This window comes from Atractosteus spatula, chromosome 25, assembly GCF_055471065.1.
Source record: "Atractosteus spatula isolate fAtrSpa1 chromosome 25, fAtrSpa1.hap1, whole genome shotgun sequence".
Lineage (NCBI taxonomy): Eukaryota > Metazoa > Chordata > Actinopteri > Semionotiformes > Lepisosteidae > Atractosteus > Atractosteus spatula.
In genome coordinates, this window is record NC_142730.1 from 10,351,305 (window position 1) to 10,375,180 (window position 23,876).

General features: G+C 44.3%; 1 protein-coding gene across 1 annotated transcript; it reads right to left on the reverse strand.

Moving 5' to 3' along the window:
• Positions 1 to 475: 475 nt before the first annotated feature.
• Positions 476 to 22,723, reverse strand: lix1l (limb and CNS expressed 1 like). The gene is made up of 6 exons (XM_088905743.1): positions 22,314 to 22,723; positions 19,013 to 19,176; positions 6,620 to 6,760; positions 4,623 to 4,718; positions 4,019 to 4,096; positions 476 to 1,223 (listed from the first exon to the last, which is right to left on the reverse strand). The coding sequence occupies exons 1-6, from the start codon at positions 22,651 to 22,653 to the stop codon at positions 969 to 971; spliced, it is 1,074 nt and encodes a 357-aa protein (XP_088761869.1). The 5' UTR covers positions 22,654 to 22,723; the 3' UTR covers positions 476 to 968.
• Between the last annotated feature and the right edge of the window lie 1,153 nt (positions 22,724 to 23,876).

Genomic DNA, 23,876 nt, shown 5'->3' on the forward strand with positions numbered 1-23,876 from the left:
ACATAGTTATTTTAAGCAACGCAAAAGTTTGTCACTGTTTTACAAAGGTTAATACTTGCTTTGACCTCTCAGAACACAAGCAAAGACAAAACACTGACAAAATAAATTCAAATGAAATGAAATAATTGCCTTTGCCATTTAACTTACTTAAAATGTTCCTTTAAATATAACGAAGAAATGCCAAAACAGACGAGAACACTTCATCTAAATATTTGTTTTTACAATTTGCAGTGGCTTCTGAGAAAACAGCAAAAATTCCATACGTCAGCATATTTTAAGCAAAAATGACTTGCAAATAGACTGCGATAAATCATCTCAAGATTTCTGAACAACTCTTACTAAAAACCCCGGCTCAAGGATAGAAAATAAGGATAAAAAGTAGAGGACTTTCACTTGGACATTTTAAGTGTTTATAAAAATCAAGAAGATCATTCAGAATAATTTTTCCTTTTAAAAAAAAAAGTGTCTTTAAAAATGATTTTCATCAGAACAGCCTAAAAAAAAGAAACTCGGTCAAGATCTCATCATTTTAAAGACCTGAAAATCATACAGCTGCTGCCAGTAGAGGGCGCAGCAGGGAACGCGGTCATGAAGGGCTAGCGGCGGCTCACAGGAGGCCAGTCTAGTCTGCCTCTCACACACACCGACGGGTGAAGGCCAGCTTTGTGGTGATCTTTTAAGATACTGCAAGCACACTGGGTGAGTGAAACTTATTGAAACGGAAGCACAGATGAATTTACAGCCAGCAAACAAACCTTCATGGCTTTAAGAACTTAGAAGCAGCTCTAAATTTAAATTTGAAGCACTTTCAAAAGCCAGCGGTGGGTGGCCTGTGTGGAGATGCTGGGGTCAGTATCAGGCGGCGGAAGACCTTTCAGAGGAGTGTGTGTGCTGTGTGCGGCAGGGCAGCCCGAGCCCGACACCGCCATCCTGGGCGGCAGCCGCACTGGGGCTTCTCTTGTTTCCTTCTAGCAGCTGGAGGGCAGGGTGGCCGCGTTGGCGCTGCCCAGCTGCCCGACCGCCAGCATGAGAATGTCCTTCTTCTCCTTGTGGAAGCGCAGCTCCCGGCCCGCCAGCCGCGCCTCCTCCAGCTCCCTCTCGGCCGCCCCCAGCTCGCGCGAGATGGTGCCGGGGATGCCCTGCTCTCGGTTCACCCAGTCGGCGGCCATCTGCGTGCGCATGTCATCGTCCAGCGCCCGGTGGGAGTAGTGGGCCAGCACCTCCTGGGGGAGACAACGCCGGGGACCCGTCAGCCTCAGTGCCCCTGCCCAGGGTGCCCCTGGGCTCAGGACGTGAAACCACAACCATCACCTCCCGACTGCAACGAGACCCACGTCCTCCAGAACAACATCATAATGGAGAAAAACACCCAGAAGGAAGGCCATTCGAACGGCTGTGGTGAGGGCGATGATAATCCCCTGAATTTACAGAACGCTGTTCATCTCCAAGGGGTTCGGAGACAGACAGGAGGAGAGTCGCTTCATCCACATTGAGGCACCTCTAGAGTGGAGGAGAAGGGAGCAGCTGGTTGAATCGAGGTGATCTCGGGGGTACTGCCAGTGTGGGATTCACCAGGACATCGGTGACACCCCTGCTCTTTTGGAATCTCTAACGAGCTAGTCAGGACCCTGGTTTACCAGAGGGCAGCACCACTGCATGGGTGCTCCCCATCACACTGCCCCGGCTGAGAAGATTGTGGCTTTACGGGTGGACGTGTTCACCTCGTCTATTTTAGGCAACTTGCATTATGAAGTTAGATTTTTTTACATCTGGCTCTTAGAAAATATTAACTCCTGACCCAGCTATCTATTACCTGTTAGAACCTAAAAAAATTAAACTTTTCATCTTCGTCAGAGAAGAACTATCTCATTTTAAATACTTTAAATACTCATTATCTCATTGTAAATACAAGATTAAGCATGATAAATGTAAAGAGCAGAAATTGAGTTTTACAGTAGCTTGTCCACAAGGTTCAAAATGAAATGAAGCTGTATTCAAAATAAGCATATTGTATTTTTCTATTAGGAAACGTATCAAAATCATCACTCCTGATGACAAAGTTTAACTGAAGCACAAAGGTAGGGTTAGGAAAGTGTGATCATGAGTGGTATTATAGTGTGGTTTGGCAGCAGCTCGATGTCTGAGTCAACGAGTACAACTGGGTCATGTAGTAATGGTATGATCCAGGTGCGCTTGTGTAGTAATGGTATGTTCCACGTGCACTTGTGTGGTAATGGTACAGTATGACCCAGGTGCACTTGTGTGGTAATGGTACAGTATGTTCCAGGTGTACTGGACTGGTAATGATATGATCCAGGTGTACTGGACTGGTAATGGTATGACCCATTCATGCTACCCAGAAAGGTGTTACAGGGGGTGATCAGGTCACCCAGTCCATCACTGGAGTACAGCTCCCCTCTATTGTGGACATTTTTACAGCTCGCTGTCTCAGGAAGGCTGGGAGCATTGCTAAGGACACCAGTCATCCTGGTTCCTCACTTCTCTCTTCCCTGCTATCTGGTAGCGTTATAGGAGCATGAAGGCACGAACTTCCAGATTCAGAGACAGTTTCTTCCCGCAAGATGTCAGATTACTGAGCTCAACCCTTAACACTGGCTCGCACTGATGTTTTTTCCCCACACTGCTTGCACTGATGTTTATTTAAGTTGTATGTTATTTAACTGTTGTTGTTGCTCTTCTGTGTTTAAGGTGGCTGTTTCCTTGATGTCTTTGTATCGGAGCATACAGTACACGTAAATAAGAATTTCATTGCACTTGTGCATACAGTATAACTAATAAACTAAACTGAAAGTAAGCAAAAAAAATGCTCTTCTCATTTGATACCTTTATCACCTTTTGTCTGTTACTTATTTACTCTTGCAGATTAGTTTGATTTTGCTTTCAGTTGAATGTTGGGCTGAAAAAAAAAGACAAAAAGGACTGAGAAAAATTCAGGCAATTGAAAAGGGCCCTCAGCTTTTCCTGCTTCATTATTCACCCGCTCTCTGTTAAATGAGTACCCCTGAGATTTCACAGATTGCCCTGCTGGTACTTGCAGGCTGAAGAGCAACCTTCCCTCACAAGCCCCGAGCTACAGTACCTCTGTAGATGAAAGCTGCTTGCTGGGGCAGTGAGCACGATATAAAAGGGAATATTTAACACCCTAAGGAGCTTCATTACAAAAGGTAGTTCCTTTAGATGTTGCTGAAAAAAACACAACAGAAATTAAACCAACTAAATTACACAGTCCAATTAGAGCAAAGACACTGGCCAAATGCAGAAATAATGATGATTATGCTAATGGCACACAAGAAAGCTGATGAGAGATTCATTATTATTGCTGCGATAAAAAGAGAAGTGACGTCAGGATCTCACCCAGCCCCGTGTGGACCCCCGAGCGGACCCCCGAGCGTCAAGTTCAAAGACATTTCTGGGTCATTTGCTCCCGAGAAACTCACAATCCTGTTTTCAGCCTTAACTACAACTTTCTGCCTAAGTCCTCTTTTTGTTGTCCCTTCAGCTGCTTTTATTAGAAATAAAAATTAAAAATGATAACTTTGCTGCAAGTTCTTAAAAATGCTGACACATGCTGACATGCAGTATTTTAATAAACACGCCTAAGGTAGATGTGCGCCCTGTGAATATAAATGAAATGGCTGCTCTAGGAGCAAGGTTTTAAAAAAACAGAAATCCGTAATCCCAAATTCAAAGGTTTTGTTATTCTGTCCTGTATTTCTATTGCGAAAAATTAGGCTTCACGGTCTCAGTTCTGAAGCAAATCTTCAGCCGAGGCCATGCTCGATGAGACGGCCTGGGGGCCCGGGGGTCACTTCCGGTCTGTCTGTCAGGGAGCTCACTGGTAGTAAGGGTGAAAAAGCCCAACGCTGACGTGATGTCTACCGAGTGTAAAAACAGAAGGACCAATGCCAGGCACAGTCTCACCATAGGGCCAGAATACTGTACTCGGGGCCGCTCGGGGCCACTCGGGGCCACAGTCATCGTCTGGAATTGCTCTCACCTGCCGGGAGCACTGCCTCTCCCTCATGGCCTTCAGGCTGCCGTTCCAGTGCAGCAGCTGGAACACCGTCATGAGCTCCTGCAGGGCAGACAAACACAGGGCTGAAACACAGAGCCCCTCGCCTCCACAGCGAGCCCCCCGCCAGCTGCAGCCAGGGCGTTCTTGGCAACGCCAGCGGGCCCCTGTGCTTCAAACCCACCCACAGCGGTTTGGCAAAGCTCTGCCGATACGCTGGATATAAGCTTCTGCTGCTGGATCAAGAACACAAAATAAACACACACACACACACACACACACACAATAATGCCCTAGCCACAAACCAGATCTTTTCTCTTTTGCTCTCCTAAGCGCGTCTTTGCCTTCCATTTCCCCCATCTTCTTCACCATCTTTCCATTCTACTGCATCTTTCCTTTACAAACATCATTCATAAAGCTTCAGCTTCATAAACAGATCATTCAAAACCTGTACAAGCAGTTAAGTTGCTGCGATCAGCCCTTCTGTTCAGTCTTTAGGTGCTCATTGAGCTGAAGGTGCTGAACATATTCAGATCAAAATTCAGATGGGAAAAATGTTTTTTATTTTTTGCCACGGATCAGGGATTACCTGGAACTCCAGCATGGACTTTCCCTTGTTCGACTCCAACATGAACCGGAAGGCTCCGATGCCAGTGCTGGGATTGTCCGCCTCCTCCCTGTTACCCTGAAAAGTTTGGGAAGAAAGCATCATGAGACACTGTGCCAGAAAAAAAAAATAGTGGTACACCCTTAACTCTACAATCCCTGATATTTTGGTATCCAACTGACCTTCCTGAAAGGCTCCTTTGACCCTGACAAAAATTTTAAATAGTGGCAGTAACCTTTCAATTTCTGTATTAGTACGAGGATCCTGGTAAAAGTAAAATAAGCCTGATTTGTCACGATCTCTGACGTTCATCTGTAAAAAGTGTCTGAAACCTGAGAAGGCAGACTATGCAATAGCTTTGTCTTATGTGTTTTGAAGTGACACCAGAAGAGAAAGAAGTAGAAAGATGCTGTGGCAACAGTATGAATACTACTCAAGACCACAGTTCCTACGTATGGTGCCTTGTTCAGTTTTTTACCCAATCAAACATACCACACTTTAACACGTCAATTGATGTGTATACATTCCTTTCAATTAAAATACTTGGAAACTGAACACTGCTGATATTCCGCCTCTTTACATATGTAACAACGCCTTAAAAATATATACAAACTGAAATTTACAGACTATTCAGACCCACTACATGTGTACTCTGTGGAAGCACCTCTGGCAAGAATTATCACTGAAAGTGCTTTCAGATTAATCTTTGCCCCTCTCTATGGTGGCATGGGGTACTTCTGCCACCTTCTGTCTGGCAACATTTCTCCCGTTCTGCTTGACAATCGGTATTTTTTTGACTGTGGAAGGAAACAGGAGCACCAGGAGGAAACCCACACGAACGTGGGGAGAACATGCAAACTCCACCCAGACAGCTCCCCAGGTCTGGTAGTGAACCCAGGGCCCAAGAGCTACAAGCTCAGGCAGCAATGCTAACCACTGTGCCACTGTGTGACACCAGCCTTTCACTCTTTTGTCTCAAATTTGTATACCCTAGATGAAGAAGCTTGCAGTATTTTCTGCTTGAGGATTGGAAATGGTTTAAAATTACACCGTACAATAAAATCGGATTCAAGTCAGGACTTTGGGCTACTCAAGGACATTTGTTCCCACCTTGTAAAACTATGCCAGTGTGGTTTGGACTTTTAGTTGTTCTACTGAAAATGAAACGTTCAATCTAGTTGTAGATTCCTGGAGACACAAGCAGGGTTCCCTCTAGGACTGCTGTTAAAACCCAACTGTACTACCAACATTTTAATAACCAATATTTAATAATAACCTTTTTCAGTGTTTCAGTGTAAGGCAGAAATTTGGCCAGCTGCCATATCACTCTGCAACTCACAACTGGCAGCCCACTGAAGCTCAGCAGGAGTGAGCCTGGTCAGTACCTGGATGGGAGACCTCCTGGGAAAAACTTAGGTAGCTGCTGGAAGAGGTGTTAGTGGGGCCAGCAGGGGGCGCTCACCCTGCGGTCCAGGTGGGTCCTAATGCCCCAGCACAGTGACGGGGACACTATACTGTAAACAGGCGCCGTCCTTCGGATGCGACGTAAAACCGAGGTCCTGACTCTCTTTGGTCATTACAAATCCCAGGGTGCTTCTCGAAAAGAGTAGGGGTGTAACCCCGGCGTCCTGGCCAAATTTCCCATTGGCCCTTATCAATCATGGCCTCCTAGTAATCCCCATCTCTGAATTGGCTACATTACTTTGTTCTCCTCCCCCCCCGCACTCCGACGGCAGGCGGAGAGACACGCCGGTTGGAGTATTCTCGGTCGCAGTTAATGGCAACGTCAGCTCAAAGGTTTGGTTCAAACCACCAAATGGAGACGGGCGTGCCGACAAGCGGACCCTGCTGATGCGGGATTAACGCTAGGAAAGAGAGAGAGTGTAATGTAGAAATTTCATTTCGAAAGATCTAAAGATCTAAAAAACTCCAGCCGCAAGAATGCAAAGGACCAATCGCACGGCGCAGCAGACACTCACGTTAAAGGAGGCCAGGGCCTCGCACACGCTCTTCTCGATGAACTCGTCCGTGATCCGCCTGGAGGGGTGCTCGTTGAACACCGAGTTCATCAGGGCGATCTTGGCGGCGCTGCGGCGGGCCTCGGCCTTCGTCGGGCAGAACTGGGGGGAAGCAAGAAGGAGAGGAGCCCTCCAGGAGCGAAGCAAAGCGCTTTGCTCTCACGATCGGCAGGGCGTGATCTGGGAGGAGCCCCTCTGCACTGACCACAAGCAGCCTTGAAAATTCAAAAAGACTCCGAGACAAGTCAAGAGAGGGCGACCTCCGGCAGGTGAGAGCTCTGTAGGCAGGAGCACAGTACACAGGCAGCAGAAACGCATACTGCAAATAGCAGATTGGAGACACTGAGCTAGAACTAGCTAGGTAAAAGTATTAGTTTGTATTTCTACTTCAGAGTCTTCCCCTAGTTAATGCGGTAAAGCAATATAAGAACATTATATTGTACAAATCATTCAGCCTGTCTAGTTTGAGTGCTATTAGTGTTTGTAGTCAAGTTAAACAGACAAATATGGCGTTATATCTCAGGAAATTAATCGCTTCAGTCCTGAACAGACTACAAGACTTGAGTCAAGCATTCAAAACATGCTATTGATAAAGGCAAGGTGATGGACTTTCAAAATCTCCACAGTTTAATACAAACTCTCGAAGAAAGGTTCACCGAATGCTCTGCAAATGCACATCTTATTTTGAGCATGAGCAGGAAGAGGCCGATCCAGGTGGTTCTCGCTGTACAGTACATCATTCCACTCGACTGAAAAATTCCCCCCATTTATGTCCCTTTTAAAGGCACCAAAAGCCAGCAACTGGTTCTTGCAATACTTTGTTCCAGAAATGAAAAAAATATTGTGATGAACAAAATCTACCATTACAACTGGTTCTTGTCTCTCTACGAACGGTTATGTTCCAACATTAAAGTGGAGATCTTACTACCATACACTACCTCACCGATCCAAGCAATGGATCAGGGTATGATCACCCACTTGAAACAGATGAACAGTGTCTGGAAAAGTAATCTACCCAGAAGCAGCAAATGACTATTGGTTTCGACAAGACCACGACTCAGAAAGAACTGGTGACAGTATCTACTTCTACTTATTGTTTTTAATGGGCTATAGGCACATGAATTGCATATACTGTACAGTCTACACTGTCTATACAACCTACACTGTAGGTTGGGAACGTATCTGAAGCTTATGGTTCCTTATGGACATTATACAGGTCCCCTCTCTAAGTCATTTCGCAGTGATTTGCATTATTTAGAAAGGAAACTTGCACTTACTGTATAACAGGATACTGTGTACTGTATCCAGTAGCGACAAGTAAAATACACTATCTAAACCACGGTCCCCTAACCCTACTGTATTCCAATAATGCTTATGGAAAAGCCCCCAGCTTTAAGTTGGAGCTCTTGGAGTCCTGAATCCTCCGCATGTCCACTGTTCTTCCCCTCTATATGTGGTTTCGCTATACGTCAAGCCCTTCTGGGCCCTAACCCGGACGTAACGGGACCGTCTGTACAGAGAATTGGGAAAACGCACCAGTCTGCGGCAGGAGGTTGCTAGGGGCCTAGATAGCAGGTGAGTGTCCGGCTATTCTGAGGTGAAACTTGGAAACAAAACGAATGAAAAAGAGCAGCTCTAACAATGTAAACCGAGAATTCGGAGTCAGTGCCACTCTAGATCGCTTTGTCCTCTCGTATCCACAATCCTACATCTCTTTACCCCCTCCTCCCATCTGCTCTGCTTCTCTGGCTGCTTGAACTACTGTATTCCTCCTCTGCACGCACACTACTGCTGTTAATACTGGGAGCCTTCAGACCTGTCCATCTTCCAACAGCTTCTCAAGGCCAAAGATCCAATTATTTATCGCCTCATTGCAGCAGTATCCCCACGCTGTAAATCTTTTGTTTCGGATGTTACAGGCTCATGTTCTGAGGCTAAAATTCATCGCAGTATTGAGATTTCTTTACCTGGCATTGTTTCCGTTAGTGCCGTTAGGGGCTAGATCAGAGGTAAAATGTGTGTGAGGGGCGTGAAATATTAATGTCTTGTATAAGATATATTCCTGTGGTTTAAACCCGTCAATCATTGGTGTATATTCATCATGAAAACAATACCTTCACATGGAGGAAAATACTGCTCACACAAAGTTATTGGTCTCTCTTTTTACATGATACAGTACTCATGGATTATTATATCATAATTAAGAGCCAGATCAGGCTGACAAAGTCATGTATCCCATTTCCCAGGTTTTGACCCCGTGTTCAAAGGATGTTAAGTTACTGTATCTTTATCTTGCTTTCCTTACTTCAAGGAATTTTTTTTTCTGAACAGACAGCTGTATTGTCAAGTCATGTCATTTGCCCCCCACAAGCAACGGGGCGCCAGTCCATCGCAGTAACCCCGACTAATTTTTTAGTTCTTGCTGATCAAGTCCAACCTCCTCTTCACAGTATTAGTACTTGTGCCAGGAGGCTGTTCGACAGGGTTCTGATGTAATGGTCTTTAAACTGTTCTTTGATTCATCACAGTTTTATCACGTACTGTACCACAAACGTCGAATGTCTTGATTGACAGCGTATTCACTTTGTTGGGAGCAGCTACATCCCTGTCTTAGCAATGGCAGGAAACTCTTCCTGGCAAGCCTGCCTTGTAACATTACCTCCTCCTAATATGTCCGGAACTGCAAGAAGAAATCGGCCACTCGCTGCATCCAGTATGGCAGAGTAGAAATTTAAGAGGTACAGTCTGAGGTTGCTCCTGCTAACAGGTAAGATTCACCACATGACAGGCCAGGTATGTTATGGATTTTTGCTCTACTTTGTTTCAGACAGGGCAACATCAATATGTCAAGCTCCTCTCCCAGAGAAAGACCCAGGTCATTGCTTGATGCCTTCTTACACTTGATCTCTACTAACAGGACTACATGGCTGCGTCTCATCGTAAGAGTCACAAACAATGGAATTAATTAAATAAGGAGGGGGAGGTCTTTAGTAGGTAGCTTAGTTCAAAACTGAAAGAACAGGTGGATGCTGTAGAACTTGAGCTCAAAGGAGCTGCTGATCTGACAATCACACTGAGGGCCACTTTTGCAGGCCAGGACGTGCCAACAATTTCGGAAGGGAAAAAGCACTGAAAATTGTGGAGGGGTGTGTGCGGGGTGAGGGGGTCTAGAAAAACTAAATAGTGTCTATGGCTCTGTCCCAGGCCCTGTACGAAACAGGACCATGGTCTACCCTGCAGAGGGGTGCTGGGATGAGCTGTTTTTAGTTGTCCCAACTGTTGACATACATGGATTTCCTCTGTAATCTCTCCCAGATGCAAACCCATAAAGCAATTCCAACCACATTTTAAAGTATGGCAGTTTACTGGAAGAAATGTATACAGCGTATTCACAAATTAAACAGGATTTCTGACCTACAAATGAAAAAGCTTTCATTTGCACGTGTGAGGCATATGAGGTAGAAACGGCAAAACGCAGTCAAACGTCGGATGGATCCGAGTATTCGGCAAGCCTGCAGACCACACATGGACGCATGCCGTCTTGCCCACACAATAACATCAATTCATGAGCGCAGACAGGCAATCACTAGCAAATAACTAAGCCACAGAGTGCTGCACTCAGCGTGGTGTGGTCGGACGGACACGCTACATTGTTCTCCGCGGTTATGGGGATCAGGTTTTCAAACCCAAGGGACTCCAGTCTCCGGTTCAGTATTTTTCCACTGTGGCAACTCCATTTCAACTGCTGGTTTGCTACCCCCACATCACCACACCCCTGAGCCAAACACGCGCTCTCGGTCATGACACTGAAATTCTACATTAACATCCCATTCAGAATTCATCTATATTCACTTATGCAGAAACTGACTGTACCTGGAAGATTAAGGGTTGAAAGAACTTTCCATGTAAAGGAAAAAAAAAAATACTCCGATCTGTGGAATGATTTACAGCTACTCCTGAACAAAGATGATGGAACTGGGGGATATTTTGGGGGAAAAAAAACAAGGCAAATATAACACATGAGTCTTCTGGCTTCAACAAATAAAACATGTCTGATATTAATCTTTCTCCTGTCAGTGTTCAGTCACAATACTGATCCACACAACTTCCCACACCCACCCACCCATTTTCCAACCACTTCCTCCAGCTCAGGGTCACGGGGGAGCTGGAGTCTCTCCCAGCAAGCAGGAGGCACAAGGCAGGGTACACCCCGGACAGGACACCAGTCCATCACAGGGCAGACAGACACACACTCACACCAGGGCCAATTTTCCCCGAAACCAGTTATCCTACCAGTATTTTTTGACTGTGGAAGGAAACAGGAGCACCAGGAGGAAACCCACACGAACTTAGGGAGAACATGCAAACTCCACACAGACAGCTCCCCAGGTCTGGTAGTGAACCCAGGGCCCCAGAGCTACAAGGCAGCAATGCTAACCACTGTGCCACTGTGTGACACCAGCCTTTCACTCTTTTGTTTCAAATCTGTATACCCTAGATGAACATTTAAATGTTCCTAAACCATTGGAGGAAGAGGCAGCAGACAGTCCAACCCATCCTAATGCAGGAGCTCAAAGCAGCACTGTTAGGTGACAAAAAGGGTAAAACCCCTGAACTGAAGGGCATTTTGGGATATACTTGGGCCAATTGGGGGTCACACAATCAATGCAGTTCATAAAGGTGCACCTCATTTAGATTTAAAGAGAGCTTCAATGGCTTTGAATCCAAAAAATGGAAAAGAAGACTTTTCTGAGTGCACAAGTTTATCCCAATCTCATTAATGTACTCAGATATTTACCTGAACTCCTGAATTTTGGCCTTACGTTTGGGGGGGAAAAAAAAATGTGGGGATATTTATTAATCCAGACCAATCAGATTTCATGAAAAGGTGCTTTGCTGCAGATAACGTCCACCACCTATTAGATACAGTATCATACATAAAGCACGGGAGGTAAACACTATCATTACAGGCGGAAAAGACATTTGATAAGCCTGACATTATTGAAGCTTGGCCAAGGTGCAATATGTACAGTATATGGTTGATACGATATATGCTAATCCTTCTGATTTGGCCTCAGCAGACTCTTCACACGGCAGATCATTTGAGATCTTGAGAGGGCGCTGGCAGTGATACCCCTTATTGCCCAGTGTCACTTGAGTCACCCGCTCAAAACATCAGGCAGAACAGAATCGCCAATTAAATTAAAATCTTCAAGTCAGGAAGACATCCTGCTGTATACTGAAGATATTCAGCATGCTATGCTAAAAATCTTAGCAGCTTGCTATGGGTTTAGTAAGTCTGCAGAATACAAAATCAGCTGTTATTTGGACCTCTCTTCAATCCACTGTCAGGTAACCGTGAATAATAACAGCCGTGAAGAAAAACTGACCATCATTCTACTTCTCTCCAGCTTCCCTACAAACTCGAATTGCTACAGTCAAACAATGAAGAACATTATCCTGCAAGATCATTTTGTTAGTGCTGTGATCCCACGCACATCTCCATCTTCTGGCTATTGGGTTAAAATTGATCATTTAATTAGGAATTTATTGTGGAAAGGCTAAAAAAAACACAAATCAAACTTACACAGCAGCGGGCAAAATTGAGGAGCCTGGCTGTACTACTGGGCTTCTCGATTATGATCCATCACACTACAGTTCAATTCAGAATCTGCAGGGCCTAGCAGAGACATTGAGTTACAGTATAATTACTGACTGCAGGACATTTTACTTGCGGGTCTCACAAGAACAAACACAAGAAATGTGCTTTTTATTACGGCCCTATCATTACAAATACAATAACTACAGGGAAATAGAAAAACACATGGGGTTTAAGATTAAATTGCACCAAGACTCACCTATATGGAACAATGCCACTTCACAGTTAGGTAACAGTCCCTTTCTTTTCAGCCCATAGTCTAACAAGCACATTAAAGACAATATACAATATACAATAATGATGGGTTTAAAAACTTCCAGAAGTTAATATTCATCTTGGTACATTAAAACATATACAGTAATCATCTTTCTCTTTATACCTTTGGTCATGCTCTGCTTTTTAAGCTTATGGAGTTTGTGAGGATCAGAATTTACAATACTGTTCTACAGCAGATTTGGCCTTTGGGCGAATCCTCTTAGGAACAGGTCTCAGCTATATACAGTATTTACACCGCAAAGGAACAGGTAAAGGTTTATTTCATTCTGAGAAGGCTGCACAGCCAAAAAATTGTGTCTCTTGTCCGTTCAGCATGGAATAAGCCTTTACCTGTTCCTTTACAGCCTGCGCACACCGATGCGGATAAATACTTGAACTTCTATATATTTGCACCTTCGTAAAGCTTTATATAAACCACAAACCACATTTTTTAAGGGTTCCAAAAATACTCACCACATACGAATTCATTTTAAAGTATGTCATAAGGACTGTTGGACACCATTAGTAATGACTTTTATTGTCCCAGATGTGTAACGTTTTCTACCTGCCTGCACAGCAAATATCCCAAGACACAAACTTTAATGCAACATGAACCCATAACAAATAAGAGACGTACAAGTATGATAATACAATATACAATTAATCATCCAAATTAAGCAGGTTAAGAGCTGTTGGAATAAAGGATAACTTAGTTGTATTGCTCTGGAGTCTAGGCAGCCTTAATCGACACACAAATGGAAGGAGTTCATATTCACAGTGCAAGGGGTCGTCACGACAGCCGGCGATTATACTGGCCTTGCGCACTATTTGTCTGACGTAGAAATCTGAAAGCCATCGCTGTTGTGCGCTAATAATTTTGCCGCCTCCCTTTCACAGTCCTACTCATCGTTTTGAATGTGTATATTAAGGTTGCCAAATTAAAGCATTAAATAAAAGCATTATTGTAGTACATACATTAAAAGAGCACAGTTTTCTCGGGAAGAATGGGCATCTGTTTTCCTCAAAGGTTAGTTTGTATTCACAATAATGCCAAGATATTTGTAACTGTTGACAATCCAATTTCTTGCTCCTCAGTGACTGAGTTTTGCAGCCAGTGGTTACTTTCTATAATCCCTGATCATGTTGCAGGTTTTTGACATTAATCTGAACGAAGGACCTGTTACACCCATCAGAGATATGGTGTGGGAATTGCCCCCGATTCTAAACTTTGTACTCTGAATGTACCTGGCACTTTTATGAATGTTTAAGGAGTGCACAGAGGTTATTTACTTTTGGGGTCATCTCATATCTGTACTGTCTGGAATGAGAGGAAGAAATATCCCATTGGATCCAGCTTTGTTATCACTTCATGAGGAGTGCAGCAAAAACACTGAGAGCACAGGGCCAGCTCCCTCCTCACAGCCCGCAGATACAGCAGCTGTCATACACACACACAGCGCGATGCTGGACCTGTCTGCTGCCAGAGTAAACAGGGCTAGAGATGAAGAGAAGCCGCATCTGAAAGGAAGCAAACTGATTGGGTCTGGGGACACCTGTTAAACCACTTGGCATTGCTTCTTGCGGATCTTATGTTTCAGATATTCTTCGTGAAAATCCATCCATCCATTTTTTAACCGTGTCATCCCATTGCAGGGCGGTGGGGCAGCTGTGTCACCATGCCACCTTCCCTCGTTAAATCCAAAACAAAACTCAGATGTAAAAATGAGAATGATGCACGCAACCTTCCATTGTGAGAACACAAGACTCTTACAGCACGGTTCTGCTTCGATCTCCGATACTTTAGAAATAAGAGTGTTCCTCATCCGCCAACATGCAGGTTTTGTCCAGTCCGGGACCTCGGGGGGCAGTGTGTGTTTCATTCCTGCTCTTAACTACCAATATCAGCTCTAATTGGATCAATTTAAAATCCCAGCTCTTTAGCTGCTTGTGCCTTCAAGATACCAAGGAAACTTAGATAAGACTGGAGCTCCAGCACCATTACTGCAGACTCCTGCTTTAACTCAACCTCGAGCCAGCAAACACCAGAATCCGAAACACCTGATTACATTTACGAAAAGCAGTTATAAGATTACTTAAGTAACATGCTTTAAATTAATTCTCTTATTGTTCTGGATTCAATGACGTAGAACAGCAACCTGCAAACATTTATTCGTCATTAGGCTTTTGTCCTTTGTGCAGCACCCTGGATCTACATCAACTGGAGCAGCTCAACACTGCGCCTTTAGCAAGGCTGGTGGAGACTGTCGCAAGGTGACGTACCGGAAGGGACCGGATTCTTCTGCGGTGGGAGGACCAGCCTTCTGGCACTGCAGAACCTCCTACTGTGTGTGGCACCACTGCAGGATCAAGGCAGGGCAGAGCATTGGGAAGCCACCAGTCAAAGACTGGAGGCTCGACTTTGCTTTCTTGTCCCCATCTGTGATTTTTCCCCTTGCAGTCCCTCTCTCCGATTCTTTTAGTCTCTCTCTGCTCTTTGATTCTCTAATCAAAGCAATAGACTGATCCATCCACGGTGCGACGGGGGCGCTACAGGAGGTCATTCTTGCCTTCTGCCATAAGACTGTACAACGCATCCACTGTGTGTTTGGGCAGGGGCAACATTGACAGGGACCCGTTTCTGGACTGAACAGTAAACTGATACAGCTGTTCTTTTTCTTTTCCCGTTTTAAAACCGTTTTTGGGCAATATATGCCAGGGACCTGTGCAATACATGTATATTTATTTTATAGTCATATTGTGCAATATGACTTTTTTGTGTACTGTTCTGTTCTGGTTTTGTTCTGTTCTTTGTGTGTTCTCGACTGCAAGTAACTCTCCTACTGATTGTATTGTATTATTATTATTGTATCATTCGTTACACTGTGGCTGTGTTGTCTGTGTTAAGCTGCTGTTGCACTGCAATTTCCCTCACGGGATCAATAAAGTATCAATCTAATACAGTTCATCTCTCCGTCTCGATCATTCTTGTTCCATTGGTTTCTTTGGTCAATCTACTTTCCACTGTCTCTCTTTTACTTAATCTCCTCCCTTATTTTACTCTCCAGAACTAATGCTGGGCGATAATTCGATAACGATAATTATCGCGATACAATTTTCCTCGATAATTTTAACAAAAGTTCAATAAATGTTCGATATATATGTTTATGCTTTGCGCACGATATGCGCACAAAATACTGCGTGAGTGCGCGTGCGTGTTGCAGACCGGGCCGCTAACGTGGTGGTGTTTACCCACACGGTGGTGGGTGACAGGATTGTAGTCAGAGTGGAGAAATGAGCAACACTGAAGCAAATGTAGTTCTGCCAACGACCAGCTCGAAGGACGATGACATCGTCGACAGAAAAGGTCATTCAACTTCGGTCATTTGGAGATATTTTGGCTTTTTACGATCAGACATAAAACAGAGCACTATAAACTTTGCAGTCTGTCTGAGCCACCTTCTATGTGTGTTTTCTCACACTGCAGTATTTAATTTTTCTATTAAGATATTTATTTTGTAAATTTTACTCATGCATATTTTGACATAAAAAAAAGACCTGAATACTCTCTACCTCAGATTTGTTTAATGTTTCTGCTGTTTGGTAAGTGTTTGTTGTGTTCTTAAAATAAAGAGTTGTTTAATTTACCAATTAACTGTCTGGTTTCTTCCACTTTCACTCAGGAGAAAAAATCTGCCTTTAAACTTGAAAGAAATAACGATTTGACATTTATTGTGATAATTATCAATATCAACTGATATGAAAATGTTTATCGTGATAATGTTTTGGCCATATCGCCCAGCCCTATCCAGAACCCTCTCGCTATTCCTTATCTCTCCTCCCGCTCCTTCCTCCCTCCCTCCCTGGTCTCTTTCCTAGCCCTTCTCCATGCTCCTCTCCCCCTCCCTCATGCTGGCTGCTCTTCCCGGCTCCCGGCAATGAGATCCAGACGTGACCACAGCGAGGTGACTCACTGCAGCTGGGGCTCTCCAAGCCCAGAGCTGCTGGGATTGCAGGTCGGGAATCAGGAGAGACAGGCTCCTGGCTGGAGCTGCTTGGCCCGCGATGAAAATTCCAGCGAGCGGCGATCGGCATTTCTTCACAGAGAAACCGCCCGGGAACCCAAGATCTCCGACTGTCTTTCGTGTGGACTGATGTCTTTAAACTGCGGCCAAAGATCTCCCCCCGCCCCCGCTTTTAGGTTAAGTCAATTACGTTTTATGAAAGGCTGCTTGCAGATTCTGCACACAATCTGAAGGCCGTTTCCCCCCCCCCCACTTAAGTCAAGGCAGCATGTTGTGGAAGACCATCTGTAAATTCTGCACAAACAATGTGGAGACTGGTTTCTTTCTCCCCACACAATAACATGCAGGGGCTCAGTCTCCACAGAACCATACATACATTGCTGAGCCAGCAGAATTGGTCAGATCAACAGAATTAGCATGTGGAGAGACTTGAACCAAACTGTTTTGTAACAGTTCAACATTAAACCCCCCTGAGGTCACCCCACCTTATTATTTTTAAAACTTGGAACCTATTTTTCCACCGTTTGGAACTGTCAACTGTTAATCAGCATGCTACCCAATACCAGCGCATGTCTGATACTCCACAGTGCCTTACAAGAGTGAGCGATGAATCTCTTCCTATTACAACTTTACAAAGGGAGCTCGATTCCATACCTAGCCAAGAGCACTGTACCCACTCAACCAATCCTGGCAGCTCTCAGCTGGACCCATCCAGTTAATAGCATTACCCCAGCAAAACTTGGATCACACAACTCTACCTCTGCACAGAGTGAGGGCCTTTACTGACTGAGCTATCCCATGAGGAGCTGCATCAGTATGAACAAACTCGAGTTAATTCCACACTGAGAAGTAGAAAGAAGGATCAATGTTTTGGCTACCAGGCCTTTGTCAGGTGCGGGAGCGATCCAGGATGTTCCTAGATTCCCAGTCTGAATTCACGGTCACTCTCCACACTATGGGAGTATAGATTAGTGGTCAGGGAGCTCTGGACCCACTTTAAAAGTGTTGTGGATTCCAATCACCAAGGAAGGCACAGCTTGGTCATCACTGAGCTAGGCAGTTTTCACCAACAGGTTCATTCAACCCAGCTGTATAAACAGGTACCACTCACGGGCAACCACATGCTCTACCACTACATACTACAGGAACCCAGTTCAGCTTCATCCTCTGCCCATATAACTGCAGTTATGACTTAGTTGTTATACTATATAAAGGATATACCACAGAAATGCAAAGATCATTCTGATACTTTCTAGCTCATTTGGTAGTTAGTAGTTAAAAGATCCAAGAAGCTCTTCCAGCTGTTTTTTGACACAGCAGGGTTTCAGCTTCAACAGCATGGCTGGGAAGCATGCTCCATGCCCCCACTATTCATTGTGTAAAGCAGTGCCTCATATACACTTCCACAGTTTCTAGTTTACAACTTTTAGTTCATGTTTCACTGTTAATAATAAAGTCCATAAGTTTGACTTTGTCACTGCCTCTGAGAAATCTGAATATCTTGATCAGGTCTTCTCTATTCAAGGTCTGAACAATGGCTCAGTTGTTTTAGGCTGTCAGTATAGGACATTCTCTTAAGCCAGGGAATGTATCTGGTTAGTCTTTTCCAGACTGATTGGAACGCTTCTATCCTTTTTTTGGTCTGTGATACTCAAAACTGTGCACAGTATTCTAAATAAGGCTTTACTCATGTGTTATACAATGTTAACATCCACCCATTTTCAAGCCAGAGCCTATCCCAGCAAGCGAGGGCACAAGGCAGGATACACCCTGGAGAGGATGCCAGTCCATCAGAGAGCGCACACACTCACATACACACTTACACTCCTTCCAAGAAGCCAATTAACCAACCAAGACAACTCCTGACGAAACTCACTCAAACATACTGTACAAACCCCAGGAATGATCACAGTGCCCTGTTCTGTGAGACAGCAATGCTGACCACCGTACCACCATGCCATCTACAACTATAACATAACACTGCTCATTTTAAATTCTATGTTTTTTTAAATATATCCCTGCTTTTTGTTTTCCATTTCAATTCCATCCTCACAAGAGTAACTCCACATTTTCAGTTTGGTATTGACAGACTATATGTTTCCTATTTGCATGCAATACCCAGCGCTTTTTCACATTAAACATCATCTGATACATATTTGCCCAGACTTGTTCCATCTACAGTGACATGTGCTGGCTGCAAACGGTTCAACTGGGCTCATCTGTCAAATCAGCTGGGTACTTGCTCCTGCTACCTGTGATGGCCCCAGCAGCTACATAGTGATGATGCAAGGGGATCTTGCTCTTAATGACTAAAGATCTTCAGCAGGGGGACGTCAGGCTGCACACGGAGCAGGACAGACCTGAAAAGCTCGCAGAATCCAGCTGCTTCACTGAGCAAACTGAGGCGGAGCCACTTACCTGAAAACTGCCGAAACAGCTGCCTCCAGGCAGGCTGACGTAGCAGACATAGGGGGGACTGCTGGAGGGCACCATCTCGTAGACCACCAGAGCACCATTGCGCAGGTCAGCCCCCCTGGACTGCTTCATCTGCCAGAACTCCTGGAGGGCCTCCACCACGTTCACTGCTCAGGAGAAACCACGGCAAGGGTGAGCACCGCCACACTGTCGAGCACCGTGGGGCATGCTGGGCAACGCACGCCCTTGACAGATGCTACAGCTGGACAGAACATGGAGCACCTCTCACTTCTCAAGCTGGCCCACACATTCCAACAGCTGTAGGACAAGAGCAGAGCCTCATGCTGCAGTGACATCTGGAATAATGGGGAATAAGCAGGGACCCTGCTTTTTTCTCTTCTCATAGTGCTTACCTGTTCCCTATATATGACTATCTAAATACAAATATTTTTGAGTTGCATGTTCTTTAAGTTCTTGTTGCTGCTGCGGTTCGGTGTTTCTGTTTCTGGCGATTCCTTAATGTCTTTGTGTCGGAGCTTACATGCAAATAAGCACAAGTGCCACGAAACGCTTATGACAAATAAACTGATCTAATCTAAATGTGGGAAGCAGCACAACACGGGGCACTACCTCAGCTCAATGTGAAGAAGATTCGTGTCCAGGATGGTCTCCACCACACACAAAATTGGCCCGAACCTGTACCAAACATGGTACAAAGCTGCATGCAGTCATTGAGTGTCTGCAGTGTTAACAATCATAGGATCTTAGTCCACAAAGGTTCCAATTGTATGTGCACTACATCTCATTACATTGACACCACTGTTTGAACAGGAACCCTACAGAAACTATAACCCAACCCCATGCAAAACTCAGTTTAGGAACTTGGCTTGCTAGAGAAAGAGAGGCTTGGCTCTCAGCCCTAATACATATCTTCCAATTTTTCCCCGAAAGTATTGAAGTATCACTGTGGGAAGAGACATCTTTGTTCCTTTCTTAAGGATAGCTTTGGAATTCTTAGTCTTTAAGCAGGGAGAGGGAAACTGTCTTTTGCAAAACACTCATGTTGTCACATGGCTACTTTGAATAATGCCCCTAGATTATGTGCCCAGCTGCCAACTAGATTTCTTCCACAGAGACGGGGTGCTATGTGTCACAGGAGACAACAGTGCTAGAAAACGCCAGCGCAAAGAGCTGCTACAGTCATCCTGCAGACACAACTGCAGTAGGAGTTGAGGGTTCAGCAGTTTTAGTATCGCAACGAAACCCATCAGGGGTTGAAAGCAGAATTTGAGAACTGATAGGAGCATCACCAATACTCCCCGATACACAGAGCGACTCAGAGCAATACCTTAATATCCCCAATGTTTCCAACAGCTGAAAGCATTTTTAAGAAAGGTTATTAGTTCATTAAAGAGTGTTCTTCAGGAATAAAGACATTTGTATTAAGTCCCTAGGGCATTTTTAAATTGTCAAAAACAATTTTTTCAGAGAGGTACTACAGTGTATTGCACATTACACACTGTATTGTTAATTTTAACTGTGAGACTAATATTTCACCATATTAAGTGGATGTGTACTATAATATCTCACCTTTGATCATTATAAAGACACCTGCAAAATATGAATCCATTATCACAGAAAGCAGGGTTTTCAAGTCAGGGTCAGGATTACCCAAAGCCCATCAGGAAACTACAGGGTTTGAGGCAGAACGGAAGCACTTTCAGGTTAAAAACCATAAGAATATGGGGAGACCATGCAAACTCCTCACAGACAGTCACCCCTGTCCAGAATCAAACCCAGGACCCCAGAACTGGGGAGCATAATGTTAACTGCCTTGCTGCCAAACCACCCCAAAACAGAGTAACAGTCGCAGCAGTAAAAACTGATCAGGGAGAATTCAGCTCCAAACGGGGCGGGGGTGGGTTGTGTTTATTTTAGTTATGCACCTCTGCAAGCACAGATAAAACAATCAGGTACTTCAGGTACAATAAATTAACTTATTGTCGCATGCTTATGGGGTCTTTTTGAAACTTTTTTACTGGCCATGTTTACAGAATATAGGGAAGGACCGACACTTTTGATAATGGTAGTGTTTTATGCAGGACTGGGATCACTGGGCTGAACAGTACTGTTACTTACTGGAACACTAATGAGCCCTAAACATACAGCTAGGAAATTTCTACCTTAAAGTGCTTAATGCTTAGTTATTGGATTGCTATTGCAGTGTACAGTTGCTTAGTTTTTGGTTAGTCATCTAAAGACAAAAAATATTCCACAGTCCATCTAGAGATGTCAAAGAAATGGTTTCAAATGGACCTACAACAGCTGACCATCAAGGTTAAAAAGATATCCTAAGTTTACGAAATATTAAATTATTGCAAAAAAGTTTAATCGTAACACAGGTATGTAGTGTTGAAAAATACCTGATGGATGAAATAATTGCATGCATGTTATTTTCCAACTTTCTGAATTGCTACCACTTTTGTTACTTTGTTTTAAGTATTAAGGTTTTTTTTAAGCATGGTGAAGGCAACATACCTGTAGTTGAGGACCATATTGCTACTGTCAGGACCTGCCTCATGCTACTGTGTTGAAAGCTGTTGGTGCCAGTGGCCACCAATGTGGGACATCCTCACCATTCCTCTTGGCAAAGTACAGTATCTAGGCTTTGTTTTCTGAGAGAACAATGCTGTACACTGTGCCTTGTTGTACAAGAGAATCACAAAACCTTTATGTATAGCAGTTCTCTGAATCCTAAATTGGGTGATTAATACAAATGAAGTAGTAGTGTAGTAGCGAAGACATTAACCAGATTAGTTAATCCGGACAAAGGGTGTATTTCTGTATCACATTCATCCTATCTTATCAAGGATACCAATACCTACTGTACTTCATCCAAGATACGGCACCCTTATGTGGCGGGTCATGAAAGTTATTCGTATTTAAGTAAAGCTTTGATTTTTAAGGACTACGGTTTAAGCATGTCGTTGCAAAACATTTGTTTTGAGCGCACATGTAGAAAGGATTTAGCAATTCTGCTGTATCGTGGTTTATTTCGGAAAACAGCGACGTTGTGAGCGATATATCATGTTAATTAATCAAACTACAACAGTTTTAACTGTTAAAAACACGATGTAAGGCGTTCATCCACCGTCAAATACTACAAAAAATAAGATAAAGCAAAAAAATACACTTTTGGCGCACAATAACTTTCGCATATTCCATCACCCGTTATGTGCTTTTAAAGTATTACCGACAGACAATTCCGAAGTAAGCTAAATGTAAGTTAGCTACAACAACTTACCTCTTCCGTATCCCTGGGTGTGTTTTGCGAAGCTCCTAACAACAGCTTCCACCGCCTCCCTCAACACAGCCGGGTTGCCCGGGCTGCACATCCCCAGCCCGGCCACCCCGGCGGCTCCCAGCCCGGCGCTCCCCGGCATCGCCACGCCGAGGCTGTGCAGCTGCAGCGGAGGTGGCGGCGGCGGCGGCCCGGCCGAGGCGCCCAGACAAGCCGACGGCGGAGGCGGCGGAGCGGTGGGGACTGTAACCCCAGGCCGGAGAGAAGAGCGCAGCGTCCCGGTGACGCCGGCTCCAAGTCCGATGCCGGGCTGCAGCCGTTGGGGACGAACAGACTCCATCATGCTCCAAAACAAAAAAGAGGGCAAAAAGCAGTCGATGTAAAATTAAACGAATGGGCAAAAATGAGGCTGAAGCAGAAAATAAACCAGAAAAAAAGGGTTGGGGAGGATGGAATAATTATACCATATAACGGGACTGCCTAGACAGGGGTTTAAGGAAACGACCAATCCGAAACGAGCAAGGGGTTGAGATTAGACAGCCAGCAGCTCAATCACGGTGAAAAGCCGACTATCAATCTCGGCCAGGGGTGGAGATATGTCTAGCCCAGGGAAAAGGACGGGCCTTTGACTCAAACTATGGAAACTTTGCGTTTGCAATAAAAGGATCGCTTGAGAGCGAGGTCTGATGCCAATTATAGAGCATCAACAGGGAGGGCCGATGGGTAACATTTACCTTTTTCAGATGTGCATCGGGGGAAAAAATGCATTTTTACGTAATGTTGTTGGGGCTGGCTAGGGATTGAATTACATTTAATATCACATTGAACAGTCTAATGGTACAGACTGTACATATTATTGTACTTTTCCGAACGACTCGATATACAGCCCATGACACCAGTCTCACACTTAAGGACGTCCGACGAAAGAGTCGTGAATAGCGTCATTATTACCGAACAAGGGGGCTCCGTTCGCCTCTAAATTGCAAAGCAATATACTATTTTTAAGTTAGTTTTGCGAAACGACTGAAAAGCGATTACAACGAACAAATTGTAGGAGTAAAGCAGGCTTATGGGGCACTACAGAATCGTATCTAGAAAACGTCGATGACTTTCCTCGTTTGGAAGACTTATTATCGTCAGTAAGTCTAGAATATAAGAGTAGACGGTGTACAGTATGTCACAGTAATTGCCGTTGTTCCTGTTTTTTCAGAAGGTAAATCAAAAACAAATGAAGCACAGACATGCGAGTACAACTACTTTTGTTTAATCAAACCCTTGGTCTTTTAAGTGAGACTTTAGTGTGTAACTTATTACACATGTACTCTTAATTTGACCTGTAAAAAAAAAAAAGAATTTAATAATTCTCTTCTTCCACCTATTTTGAGAACCAAAAGGTAAAGGTTAAGAACCACTGCCTTTAAAGCATTCCCAAGGTGCAAGGTAAGGTGGTTTCAGGAGCATGCCTTGCTTGGCATAGCCACCTTTCAAACTGATCAAGTGAGCAAACCGTTTTAATTTAGTCCAACAGGAGTTGGAGTCTCTGACGTATGTACAAATCACATATCC